The sequence below is a fragment of the Carassius gibelio genome, chromosome B20 (genome assembly GCF_023724105.1).
Source record: "Carassius gibelio isolate Cgi1373 ecotype wild population from Czech Republic chromosome B20, carGib1.2-hapl.c, whole genome shotgun sequence".
Taxonomy (NCBI): Eukaryota; Metazoa; Chordata; class Actinopteri; order Cypriniformes; family Cyprinidae; genus Carassius; species Carassius gibelio.
This window is the reverse complement of record NC_068415.1, coordinates 14,780,482-14,797,469: the sequence shown is the minus strand read 5'-3', so window position 1 is coordinate 14,797,469 and position 16,988 is coordinate 14,780,482. Positions and strand designations below refer to the sequence as shown.

General features: G+C 36.3%; 1 protein-coding gene across 4 annotated transcripts; it reads right to left on the bottom strand.

Annotated features, from left to right (window-relative positions):
- Window positions 1–3,371: 3,371 nt before the first annotated feature.
- dcun1d4 (DCN1, defective in cullin neddylation 1, domain containing 4 (S. cerevisiae)) lies at window positions 3,372–14,593 on the bottom strand. 4 transcript variants are annotated; one of them, XM_052585959.1, is made up of 11 exons: window positions 14,502–14,593; window positions 11,968–12,038; window positions 10,744–10,783; window positions 10,341–10,428; window positions 9,448–9,536; window positions 8,600–8,670; window positions 8,410–8,501; window positions 8,200–8,308; window positions 6,935–7,039; window positions 5,729–5,831; window positions 3,372–5,627 (listed from the first exon to the last, which is right to left on the bottom strand). In XM_052585959.1, the coding sequence occupies exons 1-11, from the start codon at window positions 14,578–14,580 to the stop codon at window positions 5,572–5,574; spliced, it is 903 nt and encodes a 300-aa protein (XP_052441919.1). In that variant the 5' UTR covers window positions 14,581–14,593; the 3' UTR covers window positions 3,372–5,571. The 4 variants fall into 4 exon arrangements, with proteins under 4 accessions (XP_052441919.1, XP_052441920.1, XP_052441922.1 ...); XM_052585960.1 differs by having other exon boundaries at window positions 10,750–10,783; XM_052585962.1 differs by lacking the exon at window positions 14,502–14,593 and adding an exon at window positions 13,360–13,528.
- Between the last annotated feature and the right edge of the window lie 2,395 nt (window positions 14,594–16,988).

Sequence of the window (16,988 nt, the reverse complement as noted above, 5' to 3'; positions counted from 1 at the left end):
GGAAGATGTCACACTAAGTGCTAATGAAGATAATGTCTTTGGACATACTGGAGCATCTCTTGACAAATTTCCAAAGGTTAAGAGATATATTCAATTCACAAAGCCTGAAAGTGAACCTCTTGTTCAGACAACTGCTCTCTCAGCTAATAGACTTGGAATATCTGGGGTTGTTCAAGAAACAATGAAATCAGTTACTTCATCTGATGATGATGTTCAGCTGTCTACTCTTAATGATGATGTGTTTAAACAAAGAGGTGAATCTTTTGACAAAATCCCAAAAGTGAAGAGGTACATTAAATTCACACAATCTGAACCTTCCCAGGTTCTTGCACCATCTCCTCTTCCAAGCACTGAGAAGTCTGTAAAGGTGATAGAAACAGGATTTAGTACTCTAGTATCTCCTAATGAGAATGTTAAGGAAGATAGTGTTGTTGGGCAAACAGAAGCACATCTTGATCAAATACCAAGAATTAAGAGATACATTCAATTCACTCATCAGTCCCCTACGCAGTCAACAACTTCTCTATCAGCTGAAAGAGTTGGAATATCTGAAGTCATTTTAGAAACTCGAAGATCAATAACTTCATCTGAGGATGATGTCACCTCTAAAGAAGACTATTTTGGTGGACATACTGGAGCACCTCTTGATAAAATACCAAAAGTTAAGCGATACATTCATTTCACACATCCTGAAAGTCAATCTCCAGCTCAGACAACAACTTCTCTCTCAGCTGAAAGAGTCAATGTATCTGTGGTAGCCAAAGAAACAAGGATACCAAGCTCTTCGTCTGAAGATGATGATAAACCATCTACTAATGATGGCAATGTCATTGGAGAAACAGGTGAATTTCTTGACAAAATCCCTAAAGTAAAGAGGTACATTGAATTCACACAAAATGAACCTTATTCCTCTGCAAAGTCAAAACTTCCATCTTCAAGTGTTGCTAAATCCATAAAGGTGACAGCAACAGAATTAAAGGGATCCAACACTTCGGTTGAAGATTATGTACAATCATCTGCTAATGCAAAAAAAACAGCATCATTGACAGAGATCACTTCATCTGAAAATCTTGACAGAGTACAGAGAGTTAAGAGATACATTCAATTCAAACCTATTGAAAGTAAATATCCTGCTCGGGCATCAACTGCTGTCTTAGCTGAAAGAGTTGGAATATCAGGGGTAGCTCAAGAAACAAAGATATTGAGCACTTCAGCTGTTAAACCATCTGGTAATATCATTGGTAAAAATTTCTTTCAAGAAACTGGTGTATCTCTTGATAAAATCCCAAAGGTAAAGAGGTACATTGCATTCACAAAGAGTGAACCATCCTTTTCAACCAAATTAATGAAAAGAGCTTTAACACCTGCAACAAATACAGACTTTGAAACCACATGGTCCAGTTTATCATCTCAGGTGTCACCTCCTGCCTCAGTGAAAAAAGGTTCTGCATTAATAATAAAGACCCAATCAGAATCATGGGCCTCTGAATTTACTTCAAAGGACAATATGAAAGGAGAGCTTATAGACAGTTCAGTAGAACAGACTGGCCTGAAGTCAAAGGTAAAGTATTCAAGTTCCTCATCCAGTGACGAACACTCTGTGGGACATGATGTTGTGGATGAGGCTGTACCAGTACCACAAAATGAGCCACCAGCAGTTCCACAGACATCGCCACCTCCCTTAGAACAGGAGGAGGCCAGAGAGTACCTCAGAGAGAATTCTGAAGTCCGTCAAAGACAAGAACGCAGAAGATTACAGCAGCAAAGGAAAAGGGAAATGGATGAGTTCAACATTGCATCCCTATCCTCCATTCAACAAGGCGACCAGCAGGATACATCACCAGCAGATTATGGCGAAGTGCCACCATTCCAAACAGAACATATTTATAGCAATGTTTCTACAAGGAACACATCAACTTCTAGACATGCAGAAGGAGCTGAAGCCCCAGTTTTACGGGGCCTTAAAACTAAGAGCACATCAACACTTGATTCCAAGTCAACTCCAAAGTATAGGGAATATTTAATTTAAGTAGGAGTTCATTTTGATTTACCAGACAATGTTGTATGATTTTGTGCTGATGCTTTCAAAATCACAGCTTTTGAGGATGGTGATTTGCTTTTTACGAAGTATTGTAAATACTGTATTATAATCATGAACATAACCTAAACTTCAGTATTTCACATGTTACTTAAGAATGTGTATTGTCTAAGAATATAAACTCTGTATTGATTTTATCAGTCATGATGTGCAGTACAAAAAAAGAAATCCAGAGGCTATTAACTGCACTCAATGACAACACATTATATCCATTAATGAGGCTATAAACTTTCTTCCAATGCTGTTGAATCAGTGTTTCTTAGTCCCTTTTATTAAATCTCAATGGTTTTAGGGGTGTAACGATTAATCGCGAGCCAGTTGAAACTCGATTCAAATATGTGACGATTTTAATCGGTTGAATGCTACAAATCGTGATTTAATTAGCGGTAGGAGTATATATGAATGTATGTCTGGGGGGAAATTACTGTCTTTAGAAAAGTTTAGATGGTATTTTTTTCATTTCATCTTGCCTCTGTATAATGCATATTAAAGTTCATAAGTGCAGGGCTGCTTTGTTTACAGTGATAACCAAGGAAACGCTTAAACGCCACCTGCTGGCAGAGAGTGAATCTGCGTCACGTTCAGTCCGTCCACAGTTTCTGTTTCATGCAGATATTTTTATGTATAGTTTCACAAAACTAAAGTCAAATCATTCTGTTTGCTTCGAGATTTGAAATTATACAATCTAATTTAGACTGAAAACTACTCATGTTGCATGAATGCAGCATCTTTGTTTGGATCATGTTTAAAATGCAGAGGTTGCTTCTCGTGTTAATTGGAAAGAGCACAGACAAAGTCTTATTTTGTTTATATTAAGAGACTTTTTTATTCGTGTTATTTATTTGATTTTGGGCTTGATTTAAAATTTCTATTTAGTTTTGTTATTTACATTTAAATTCTATATTAATTTTGTCATATAGCAGACACTTTTATCCAAAGCAACCTACAAATGAGAACAATAGAAGCAATCAAACCAACAAAACAGCAATAATATGCAAGTGCTATACTAGTGTTATAATTCAGTTCCACAAAAAAAAGTGCAACATTTTGTCCAAGCAATAATAATTGGAAACATTTAACTTATAATTTGTCTTGAATCTCATTTTGTTAAAAAACATCATGGATCAAATCAAACCGAATTGTGACTTGAGTGAATAGTTACATCTCTTCTAGTTTTCCTGCAAACAGGCGGAAAGTCTCAGCATGACTTCAGAATAATTGTTAGTCCAAGGCTTCCATCCCTTTATCTAAAACAAATAAAAATGACTCCACATTTCGTTAATAAACCCCTTTATATATACTGAATGTAGAGAGGTTACAGTGAAAACAAACACATATATACACACACATCCATACATATGTACAGTCAGAAGAGAATGCTCGGCCCTCTGCATTACATACTCCCCAACAAAAGCAACAGCCATAATACAGGGAACTTGTCTATCTGTTGAAATAATTAATTTTAAAACAAGTATTTCCCTCCGGCACAAACAGGTGCAGATGAATGGGATTATAACAAGTGTCTGTAGACATTTTTCAAATGGATTCTGGCCAGCATGCACAGCATACATAGACTGTTGGCTTCTTAGATGCTGGTTGAATACATGATAATTTATTGTGAGCAACCTTCATCTTTCAGAAAAAAAGTAGTGGGAAAAAATCCTAAAACAGAACAAAAATGTCCTGTAAGCAGAAAACTTTTTTTTTACCCTAAGTAAACTTTAATAAAGTTAATGTTTTTGTCTGTCTCTGTATGACATAAACATAAAATGAATATGTTTACATGAAACTGCAGTTCCTGTATACTGAAATGCTGCAGTCAATTATGCACATGGTAGTTTAGCACTTGATGGAGAAGGCAATGCAGAGAAGAACATCTCAACAGATGAGGTTACAAGTGTGTTTAAGCTCTAAATACCATCACACAATCATGTTTTTCATAAAGCGTTAAGACTGCATGACCGCGGATACCCAAATTAAGCACAAAAAAGTCCACTTCTACAAATACCTATACAAAAAAATAAAACAAGAGCAAAAAAAGTACAAAAAGAAAAAACCTCATTCATTCACGAAGACGGCTCTAATTGCAGAATGCATGCATGCATTTTTTTTTCTTGTTCAAATGACAAGTTAGCTTCACGCCACAGCCATAGACAAAACTCAATAGTTTTACAAACATAACTAGAACGTTAAATAGTTGCTAGGCATTGGTCACTATGGGTTAAGGTGATCATACTTGACCACAAAATCTGTGGAAGAGGAAGTGGCCAAAGAAGTGTCAGTGTTTAGGGCAGGATACCGGTTTATATATTTTTGTGGCAATTCATCACAGAAATCAAAAGTGCACTTTAACAGCTTTCTCTCATCGTCTCTGCCTCAGATCCACATCCTGTAATTTTAACTGTGACATGCACAGTAAAGTTACATTGCTTAAGAATGAAATGATATAGTGAATGCATCCCATAGTCACTTTAACCTGCTTACACTCCTCTACAAGATGGCCATATCTTGCCATTGCAGTGTGAATACACAATGGTCATGCGAGCCAGGAAAAAGATACCGGGCTCTACGCTCATGATAAGTTTAACTCACTGTTCTTCATGTTGTGAACAGTAAAGCTGTTCTTGTTGATTTCATAATCAATATCAAGAATGTAAGTGGTGAAATAGATAATGATACAACACCACTGGAAGTACTTAGAGCAGAATGTCTATGAAACTCTTGCATGTGGTGCAGTTTATTAAATGGCATCCAAGTGCAGTGAGACTGGTAAAAATAAAACTTATGGCAAAGGTTGCGGTGTATCTATGGTAACATGCTCTGACTGTCATCATCCTCCAACATAAAAACCGTAGTAAACAGTGTTTGGACCACCATCATCAGCAGAGCGACACGGTAAGCTATTTCCATTGTGAACCTTAGCATTAAGTCACTGACCTTCAGTAAAAAGCCATGCAAGTTCTTCTTTTTCCTTTCCTTACAGGCCTAAATTACCTAAACTTCAGACAGTATGGGAGTTTTTACCTACCCTGCCTTGTGGAGAATCCAAATTCATCCTCCTTAGAAGATCCTATTGAAACATTCACAGCTATATGAAACATCACAGTGGGGTGGGAAGGCGGCACCAAGACTGGCCGTGTGCTTACCCACAATGCATTGTGGGTTATGGGGGACATAAGGTGGAGTCGGTGAGGTGCTGTTTCTCCAACACACAACCACCAGTGACCCTCCTATGGCCCCGGCTTAAAGGGCGACATACAAACATGTGCATTGATAATTACATTCTACATGAACACTCAAGCCCTCAGCGCCAGGGGCCACCATCAGTCTGTCCCAAACACTTCAGTTTTGATTTGTACTTTGTTTTCTAGATGTTTGTATCAAAGCCGTTTCTGTCGTCATTGTCATGGTGATTGTTGGCGATTAGTTGGTCTATCTAGTTGGTGATGGTGGTAGGCATGGGGAAGCTGTCGCTACGACATCTCTCGGTCTTTATACCACTCCACAAACTCGTCCAAAAGCACTGGCCCTGAGGAAAGAGGGAAAAATGAGTCGAAAAACAAATCTGATGTACTTCCAGCTGCATTGTACAAAAGAATGATGGATGTCTAAATTTGTGCTTGTACTCACAGGCCCCGTCCTCATCATAGTTACTGAGATCAAGGTTGATAGTCCTACTGAATTCTAGAACATTGCACCATTGATCTTTATTTATAACCTTATACTTCGATTGCTGTGGAAAAAAGGGGAAAATTTGTCAAATTTCACAGACTTAATATTTAAGACAATATGTGCTGATGCGCATATGTCTGTATAAACAGCCAGTCAAATATCCGTACTCACTTAATGAACCGAACATGGTCTTAAACCTTTTGATTTAAAGATTTATGGTGAATTAGATTTTTCAAACAAACACAAAATTGTGGCTTCACGTTTAAGTTTTATTTTTTTAAAGGAATAGTTCAACCAAAAATGAAAATGTTGTCATCGTTTACTCACACTCATGTCATTCCAAACCTCTATGAGCTTCTTTCTTATGTTAAACATAGAATATATTCTGAAGAATACTGGTAATCAAACCCCACTGACTTTCACAGGGTTTCTTTCCCTGCTATGGAAGTCAATGGGAACCAACAATTGTTTGGTTCTTCACATTTCTACAAAATAACTTTTTTAATAAGAAACTTGAACCAACATGACAGTGAATAAATTATGACAAAATGTTCATTTTTGGCTGAACTAGCCTGTTCCTTTTAAGGATGAGTAGGAAACAAAAAAGCAGGCAATAGAAAGATCAGTATACAAGTGTAGTGAACTTTCTCTCAGTACTGTTTCAAAAGCATCGCATGATGTATTAAGTTGTATGACCATCAAATATATGCTCAAATATTTTTTAAATTAGTTTTTCCATTGTTATTTTTATGACTTCATTAAGGGGGATAATAAGGGATTCATTAAGTGAAATGTCAACATTTACAGAGCCTTGAATTGTTCTAAAACTTTCTTGGTTTTTGATAAAAGTGTTTGTTGTTGTCGTTTTTTATTTTTTTTTTATTTTTATTGTGTATACAATGAAAGTCATTGGTAACCAAAACTGTTCGGTTGCCAACACTTTTTCAATATACCTTCTACAAATACAGTTTTGGAACGACATCTGGTTAGGTAGATGACGGAACGTTAATTTTTGATTCAACTTTCCCTTTAATAATAATAATAATAATAATAATAATAATAATAATGAGTAGAAATAATGGTTATGAAGGTGTGTCCAAACATTTGACACATCATGTAAAATAATTGAAGTGACTGATAGACTGTAAAGATTAAAGTATTTACTTCTAGAAACTGGTTAAACACTGGAAACAATGGCCAGGTCTTGCCAAGCAGAAGTCCCAGCATGCACTTGGCAGTATTCAAGTCTAAACTCCTCTGATCCTTCTCCTACAAAGGGGTGGAAGCATATTAAAGTTTAAAGAGTTTGAATACAAGTTCACACATCACAATAAAAAATACTTAGTTGGCAATTATGGTGGTGGCTGAGGTAACAATCTGTAAATTACCCATTATTGCCAAGGTACTTAAAACCAGGTTGCTTGGCTTTGGAATTCAGTGTACTGTGTACTCTCCATACTCTGAACTTGAACATATATGACCCTGGACCACAAAACCTGTCATAAGGGTATTTTTTCTTGAAATGGAGATTTATCAACTGAAAGTTGAATAAATAAGCTTTCCTTGTATGTATGGTTTGTTATGATTGGACAATATGTGGTCGAGATACAACTATTTGAATATCTGCATAAAAAATTAGGTTTTTATACATGTACAAAATATCTTCATGGAACCTTTTTCTTTACATAATATCAAAATGATTTTTGGCATAAGAGAAAATACAATACAATGTTTTTTTGTTTTTTTTTGGCTATTGCTAAAATATACCCCAGTGACTTAAGACTGGTTTTGAGGTCCAGGGTCACGTATGATATTACAACCACCTGAGCAGACATTATTATGGTCCCTGCACCTTGAATAGCAAAAATAGATATTAATGTCTTTAAAATCACTCTAACTGCCATAATATGTAACTAGTGCACAACAAAGGATTAAATGCTCTATTCAAAATGAGTCCAGACATGAACAATTCTGTTTCATCTAGACAAGATGAATGTCATGTTATCCATACAAGGTTGCCACGAGCTGTTTATTTGTACTCCTCCACTTTATTGGCCCTATCGAATGGCTCCCGTAAGAGTTTTACTCAGTCTGCAAAGATCCAGTTGCTTTACAATTCATACCAAGGGAGTGAAAAAAATTCAACTATCTGAACAAGAGATACTTCTGCTGAGCAGACAAAGAGCTAAAACAACCCAAAATAGCACCATTTCTCAGCAGTCTCAAGCCCTTGTCTGCTGTAACTGAAGGACTGTGATGTGCCAAGCATACACGCAGGGAAGAAAAAAAACACAAAAAGGTTCCAGATGCACAGCTACTGGCAAAATTAAATATAGTGTTGACATATTACAAGTAGACCAGAACTTCTAAAGTGAACAGTGATCAATGTTTATCAATCTGTCCTAATGCATATACACAGTCACGCTTACCCTGGCAAAGTCGAAGGCATATCGGTAAATGAGCTTGAAACTGGTGGCATCATTGAGGACAGACCTCAGGTAGTCTAGAGAGTTCCTGAGTTTTTCAGTAGAGTCACATCTGCGTATGACAGAAGAAGAGGAAAAGTGAAGGTTGGGATGAGAATAAGTGTAGTAGTGTGGTAGTAAATGCATTTAAGTTCCATGTTTTGCCAAACATACTGCAATGAGCCCATTCCCTTGAGCCACTCCTGTAAAGTGAAGTAACCCATACTCTGGGCATCAAGCTTCCAGGCCAATACCAGCATCACTACCTGCGTACAAACATGCATTCAAATGTAAAACTAATGACAAGATTTTTTAAAAGTAAAGTAAACTATGAAATCATATAAGATCCGTTTAGTTTTCTTACGTTCTCTGGCTCCACTCCAATGTCTTCACAGAATTTCTCCATCCCCTCCGGTCCAACAACGTCATCGCACCCTATTTAAACATTCAGACACAATTTACTATTTTATACAGTGGTGTTTAGACAATTAAGCCACAAATAAAACCTCATAAGTGTCTTTGCACAAGCACAATTCAATCAAAACATTTTATAAGTTTGTTAACTTAGCGATAGGTATGCCGTTTAAAATAAAAACAAAAAGTCTTGGACACTTTAGTTGTCTAACTTCTGTGGAACATGTTTATATGTAAATGTGCCAGGGTACTCTGAACTTAATAGGAACTATATATATATATATATATATATATATATATATAAATTGTGAATATATACAAGTAATTGAAAAACTGAAGTTCGTTCTAAGAAAAGCTTCTTCTTTTTTTTTTTTTTTTTTTTTGCAGATGCCACTTGGTTTAATATTTCTTAATCTTTATATTTGGCATTTTGCATGCAATAAAATTCAGACATTTTTAAGTGTGACTGCAAGGGTTAGGATGCTTTAGAAGATGGAAGAATTTTTTATTCTCGGGTGAACTAAGCCTTTAAGTTTCCAAATACATGTTATTATATACTTATATTCTATTTTCATCTTCACTTCATTTGGAAAGTGTCTGATCCACAAGGATGGAATTCTGAATCCAAAAAAGCCTACATTTAGCTGACATTATTCACGGCCTTCTAGACAAAATCAAGTCAAATTATATAAACTTTTCAATACCTTACTAATAAAATCAAAGATATATATATACATTTGCAATAGTTCATAGCATTATGACAAACTCAAAATGACTACAAATGGGATGCCCACATACCTGCGTATTCGTAGAACCATTCTAGGCATCTCTTGCTAGAAAAAGCTTCGGCTTCCTGGATTTGCAATGTCTCCTGTTTTCTGTAAACACTAAAATGAATAGACAAGGACTGAGCAAGGCTATTTAAATACACATTAATACACACTTGTATACACATTAAAGCACGGACATGCTTCATCTGATACAAACAAGTAGAGACACATGAGGGCAGAAATCCACCCACACAAAGAGATCTGATGGTACAATTAACCGTTATGATCATTTCAACTTTATTTTGACATTATTCTAAAATAACAACATTCAGTTCCTTCTGTGCATGAATACAGGATTTCTTAATTGACATATTTTAACTGAAAACTAGTTTAGTTGTTAATCAAGAAGTTAGATGGATAAGCGTGTCTGCTTGAGTGAATTGTTGCCATCTGGTCGACGCTACAGAGCACTGAGCACCAGAACGACCAGACACAGGAACAGTTTCTTCCCCCAAGCAATCCATCTAATGAACAATGATAATGACTGTGGAACACACTACACTATTTATATTTATATACACATACACTTATTTATCTAACGCACATACTTAGTGTACACTTAAATTTTGCACATACTATGCCTGTACATACATAACTGCTTTTTGTAATACACCTGCCTACAGTTGAAAATGTGTATATTGTCATTCCTTACCTACTTATTTGCATTTTTTATTCTTTTATTATGCGTTTTTTTTCTGTCACTGTCATTCTGTTGCACTGCGGAGCTTCTATCACGAAAACAAATTCCTCGTATGTGTAAACATAACTGGCAATAAAGATCATTCTGATTCTGATTCTGATTAAAGGAAAGTCAACGGACAGATGGATGAATGAATGGAAAGGTGACTGTTTTGGGCATACTTATCCTGCCGGCTCTTCTTAGCAGACAGGTCATCTCCAGCAGTGGGTCTCCTCTTTTTCCTGGGGGGCATGGCTCTGGAGCAGCAGGCTGGAAAAGACAGATAAGCACGACACAAAGATGATGAGTATTTTTTGTGTCCCCTTTTGAGTCATTCCATCCCTCAAACAAATTATATGTCCTCATTTAATTTGCTTAAGATGGCCTGCATGTTTTCAGGACTGTTTAATAAATGGAAAGTTCAAAAGAACAATTTATTTGATAATATATTGATATTATTTGAAATCTTTTGCACATTATAAATTACTTTGCTGTTATTTATGATCAATTTAATCTATTCCTGCTGAATAAAAGCATTAAAACCTTACTGACTCCAAATTTTGTATATACTTTTTTTTTCACTACCTGTACCTTGAGTCTCTGGGCTGACGTCTTCAGTCAGGTTCTATGGTGAAAAAGAAACGCCCACAATCACTCTTTCTCTCTCTTACTCAAAAAACATTCTGCAGCATATTAGCATCTCACCATAAAAAAAAAAAAAAGAAAGCAAGCATGTATATGTGTGTGATGTAGGTGGATGATTGTCTTATTTCTTGTAACCTTTACAGATGCTGCCTGTGCTCTTCTCGGAGAGGAGAGTTCTGGAAATAAGCTAATGTAGAGCACAATTCTGTGTGAATCAGGCTTATGAGGGTAGTTATTTAACTAAATGACTTGATCATAGGCTAATTTGTAGTTTGTAAAAATGCTGTTGAGTGTCCTAACCTCACATATAGCCAAACACTGCTATCCCAAGATGTTAATCTACCATGACAAGCAACACTGACCAGTCCAGCATTGTCAGCTTTTGCATTCATCTCAATAAAAGAACCACAACTGTCCTATAACCAGGGAATAGAGGTTTATGGCCTGATCTAATAATATTCACATACACAATATCAGCTGTCATCACATTTGCAAAATTCTGCATGCAATTATACATCCCTCGCCTGTTTGTTTAGGGGTTTTTTTGTCGGAAAAATTTGACATCATGATTATGCTACTGTACCAAATACGGTGTACCAAAGATATGTCTAAAATAGCTGCATGAACAATCTATTGTAATTCTAAGGTTTTCTCTTTTAAAAGTCATGTTTGAAGAAAATTATTTTCCATTGGTCTTAGTACACAATGTAACTACAGAAGAGTCAAGTTTTAAATAGGAAAAATATGGAAACTCTTTGGTAATTTTTGAGTGAGATGCTAACGGTCTAATAAGATTCGATGATCTATGCTAAGCTAAGCTAAAAGTGCTTCCGCCGGACCCTAAGTTCAGCTGAATAGACCAAAAATTGAAAAACTAGACTGTTTAACTCTAGGGGAGTTGGAAAATGTGTAGTTTCAAAATAAAATGGAGGTTTCCTTAAAGCAAGAATGTTTTGAATAAAACTGATTTATTTTAGGTTAGTTTATTGGCCTACCTGCCAGAATCGCACTGAAAAAAAAAATCAATCATCTAGTGATGAACTATATGAAACAAGTCCCACCTTTATACATGCTCTTGGTTTAAATTATTTAAAGGCATGAATGTTAAATCTGCCAAAAAAGCTGATGAGTATTTAAGTGCATGCAAACTGAGGCCATATTTACCAGCCTGTGCAGGGTGTGGTAGATCTTGTGGATACTGGCCAGTGTGGACAAATGAGAGTTCAGCTGGAAATCTGTGAGGGATATATAAAAATAAACATCTGGTACTCCTGGCAATTATGTGCAAGCATCTGGGCTATACATGGGTTTCTGTGTGTTGCATGTTGTGGTGTGTATATATGTTCGCACAGTGTCTTCAGTTTATATGTTGAAATTATTGAGGACATGAGAAAGCATCTGCTCCAGTCAGCATGTAAAATGACAGGGAAATATGAGAGGCCATGTGAGATTCTGAAGTGTTTCTAATATGCCAGTGCATACAGTATGCATTTAACTGCTCTATGTGTCTTCATTATGAATATAGCCAGCTACAAACACTGACACTGTTATCCATAATGTTTACATTGTCAAGTATGGTTTCATTAAGAAAGTAAATGCCAGTGTGGAGGCCATATTTCTCTAGCACGTTAATATCAGGTCCTAGTGAATTTATATATATATATAAAAAAAGATTTGGGATTAAATATATTTAAGATTAAATATGCACAATTACGCAGAGCCAAGCACAGATTGAACCAGGCTTACAAGGATATACTTTACACCAGTTGGACAAAGGGTACACAGCAATACTCCATAAGCTTGTACTTGTAACCTAACACTTCAGAAGACGCATCAATTCATTGAATGCGATCATGTGATGAAATCTAATTGTTTTCGAAGAAAGTGAGTAATGCCAATTCCCTGTTGGTCTTCAATTTACCTTAAGATCCAGTTTTTCATTCAGGGTATTTCATTCAAGAAGATATAGCCTAGATATCAAAAATTATATTCAAATATGAATAGATGTGCATTGTGAAATGTTAATGGGATCCTTTTAAAGTTCCACTGAATTGTCCTCATGCAGTGCAATGGAACGAAAAGTCATATTCTAAAGCATAAAGAAGCACTATTTTGAAGTGCATGGATCTTATTTTCATTTGTTATAATGAAATTAATAACATGGTGAAGGTGGATCAGACACAAATGTGTATTGTAATCCCTTCTATACTGTAAATACTTGCTGCTGATTATATTTGATGTCAATTTTATTTCATTAACTTTGCTTGTTTTGAGTTTTGCTTTCAAATAATATGAATAATAAAGTATTTGAAATTTATTAGCCTATTTTTTGATTAAGTCGAAATGGAATAACCTAATAAAATGCAACGTTCACAGAATAAAACAATGTGCTGGCGCCGGAAAACTAGGTTAACATTATGAATTTTTAGAAAAAAAATTAGACCGACGTAGCAATGTGAAAAACGACATACGCATATGATTCATTTTGCACACGTTATGAACTTCCACGTTCTCGTTATTCAGATCTAGAAAATTACGTATTGGTGCAGGCCTTACTGTACAAGCGACGTGCGGGTAGACAAGCCCCTGAAACAACATTAAATTCAGAGTTGATGGAAGGTATCCAATTTAAACATAGTTCGGTGCATAATCCAGGACCTTATTAAAGCAAACTCGACGTAAAATAAGACTATTTGTGAACGTGTGACGCAGCTGTCAGGAATGCCATTGGATATGAAATACTCCAAACATGCAAGATACAGTATTACTCGAATTCACACAGACACATTTAAAACATTCAAATCTTTATAATTGACTGCAGTTGAAAATAGGATTTTCTGCCACATAACGTTAATTCACATTTGAGTGTATACACGCACAACTTGCAACGACTTTACAAAGTATCTGGAGAGTATGTGGACTTATGGGGAATGTAGTCTAACTGCAAACAACGCCTGTGTTTGCCAATGAAATGGTTCGGCTGAATAAACCACATTTCCCAGATTTCCTCAAATCATAATTTCAATCGGTACTCCCCAACTGATGAATGCGACCCAAATGCTGCAAAAAATATTTTTCGTCTTTGATCAAAGATATTTATTTCACAACGATATGCAGTTGATCTTTCAGAGGGACGTAAGTGATGTCCCAGATCATACTCGACGTGTTTGCAAGCACTAATTTTTTTACACAACTGCGTCACAATTTTCACCCTTGTCATTTTTCCGCAGATTTCTCGAAAAAAAATAACGACCCGTTTAGCTCTAAAAAGCTATCTTTCTCTTGCTCTTTGGTTGGTTTGCACTGCTCACTCGAGTTGTGAGGAGATGGATCCCCTTAAGGTTATTTGGGTATTAAAGGTAATTAGTATACAAGTGTATCCTGTAAATACGATCAGATACCTTGCTCGGATTGCTGTATATACTCAAACAAAGAAGGCTAAAATGCAACGTTATTCCTTGCAAGGTAACGTTAGTTGTCGCTTGGAAGCGCCCAAGACATCGGAGTAAAAACACAAAGAGAGCAGCTATGATCTGTATGCTCGGGTAACGGCTACTTTCCTAACAAAATGCGTCAATACAGCGAATCATACATCTTAAAAAGAAGTCACGCCGACTTGTCAGGGTGCAGCAAGTTCGCAATTGTCATCACAGGTTGACAGAACACGAATAGCAATGAAAATGTACTATTGTACTTACTTGACGCATCTGAGTGCATTTTTATGAAGCACACAACTGTATTTGTGTGAGTCTGCAGACCGGCCAGTGGGCGGGACATGTCAATATTATACATGCCCACAAATGATTTAGATGGACGAAATGTTCAGTCGCCACGCCCACTTGCGTCAATCATTGGTCGAGACGAGTGTCAACTACATTGCGCAAGTAACCCTATGTACCTCCCGCCTCTAAACCAACGTGATTGGTTGAAGCGCTTCCATTGTCCCTCCTCTCATCGCACATGATTGGCTGAGAAGTATGTCTACACCCATCAGTTACGATAGTTTCCTCGTGCATAGCAGAAAGCCAGCCCACGATGACATGCTATTGGCTCAGCTGTCAACCAACACAGAGCCCACTTGGGTTAACAAAACAATGGTGAGAGAATACAGTTAAAAACATTACTGAACGAGGTTGCTCTCGGTTGTTCCCTGCGCAAATGTCATCCAGACATTTCTATGAAAAGTTTCAAAAGTAAATGAAAAACATCACAATGAGCAGGAACCCTATAGGAACAACAATTATGTTAGCCATTGTGATTAAAGGGGTTGTCCACACCCAAAGATCATCATCATCTGTTCCAAATGTTGTTTAGAACCAGTATTTATCTTTTCACCATAAAATATGATTTTGCTCCATTCACTTGCACTGTCTTCACTGGCAATATACTATAAAGGCAAATGGTGAATCATCTATTTGTGTATGCTTTTGTGTGTCATCTATTTGTAACATACCCTGTGCTTATGTTATAGTCTTTGATCTACACAATAGCCTACTGAGATTGCTGTTATAATATTAGCTATGCTTCTCAAGTCAGTTCTTTCTTCAAACCATTATTTATCTATACATTTAGTAGTGTTCAACCGGCATCAGTTCAATCTGTGTGGAACATAATGAAGATGTTAAACATCTGTTTTCTCTGAATAACATTTTTTCATTTTCACCCTTTCATGTAGTTCAAATCAGCTGAGATTCTAATAAGTTGGCATGAAAGTTGAGCGTGAATTTATACACTGCATTTTAGAGTATTCTTTAAAAATCAATTTAATTACTGAGTCACCGTCAGATATCCCAATTATTAGGTGCCTTCATTAACAATATAGCTATTCAGTATATATTTGAATATATCTTTCTTAGTGTAAAGAACATTTTAATAATATGAAGAACTCTTTCCACTAAAGAATCATTTGTGTAGTGTGCAGTTGTTTTCATGGATGTTAAAAGCCATCAGTAGGCCTGTTTTTTAAGCAATCCACAAACCCTCTGACTGTGCATTTCCAGCCTTGTGTTCATTCCTGTCAGAAATTATATCTTGTGCTATCTTGACTAAGGTCTTCAACAAAAAAACTAACAAACTATAGTTTTGTGGTACATTTATATGTCAGTATTTATATTTTGTCAAAGTTCTCTCTGCTGACGATCTGAAATAAACAGAAAGAACCCGAGCTGTCCACTATTGCTGGTTATATTTTCAGGCGAACATCTGAACGGCATCTGGGAAGCAGGTGGAAGCTATTTTCCTTGATTAGCTGGTTACTGAAACATTTGAAAACCATGCACAACTGGAGGAGACAAGTAAAACATATTAGTTTCCCAATCTTATGTTTCTAATGACTCCAATTAGGAGTTAATCATTCAAACCGCACTCTAGTCTTTGCAGTGAGATGGGAACCAGAGCACTGTGAGGATGTACGTAGTGCAGGAAGGTTGATTAGTTAGTTTTATTTAATTTATATTGTAAGGTTAGAAGATTCATACCATCACTCAGTTGCTATAGGTCTCACTTGTCTAATTTTTAAAGCAAAGTGTTAGGTTAAACATGTCAAAGTATTCTGTAGGATGTCGTGTCTGTAAGCATGTTTAATATATAAATAGATTTAATACACCATAAAAGAAAGAAAACTTTTAGATGGCCTTAGTGCAATGTTGACTATCATCATGGAGGGCCTTTCTATCATATATTAGAGTTGCTGTAGCTCAATTGGTAGAACATTGGTCTGTCAAGCAAGGTCGGGGGTTCGATTCCCCGGGAACACATGATAGGTAAAAATTGATAACCTGAATGCACTGTAAGTCGCTTTGGATAAAAGCGTCTGCTAAATACATACATACATTTGTATATTTCATGGAAGTCTCATTTATTACCCTACTGATGTTGTGTAAAAGACGACTCTAGTACTGTATCTTGCATCTTTTAGTTTGAGTTTATTTGGCCATTTTGATCCGTCGGTTGGATTGTTTGTGATTCAATGCAGCAGCTTATTAGGCCTACATCATATGACCACTAGGTGTCGCCAGATAATTCACTGATAGTGAGTTGGAGGAGCACGTTTGACTGTATAAAAACCTTCTTTTACTATCTATTATAAAATCAGGTCTTCTTTTACTGTCTATGGTCTTAAGCAAGCATTCCACAGTTCGAGCTCCCAGAATGCATTGCACGCTCAACTTTAAATAGTATCTGTG

Bases quoted from the DNA above. Each gene is read 5' to 3' on its own strand.
- dcun1d4 (XM_052585959.1), bottom strand. From the start codon at position 14,580: ATGTCCCGCCCACTGGCCGGTCTGCAGACTCACACAAATACAGTTGTG. The intron at 12,039-14,501 runs GTAAGTACAATA...TATCCCTCACAG, and splicing joins AATGCACTCAGATGCGTCAA to ATTTCCAGCTGAACTCTCAT. The intron at 7,040-8,199 runs GTAAGCGTGACT...ACCCCTTTGTAG, and splicing joins ATGCCTTCGACTTTGCCAGG to GAGAAGGATCAGAGGAGTTT.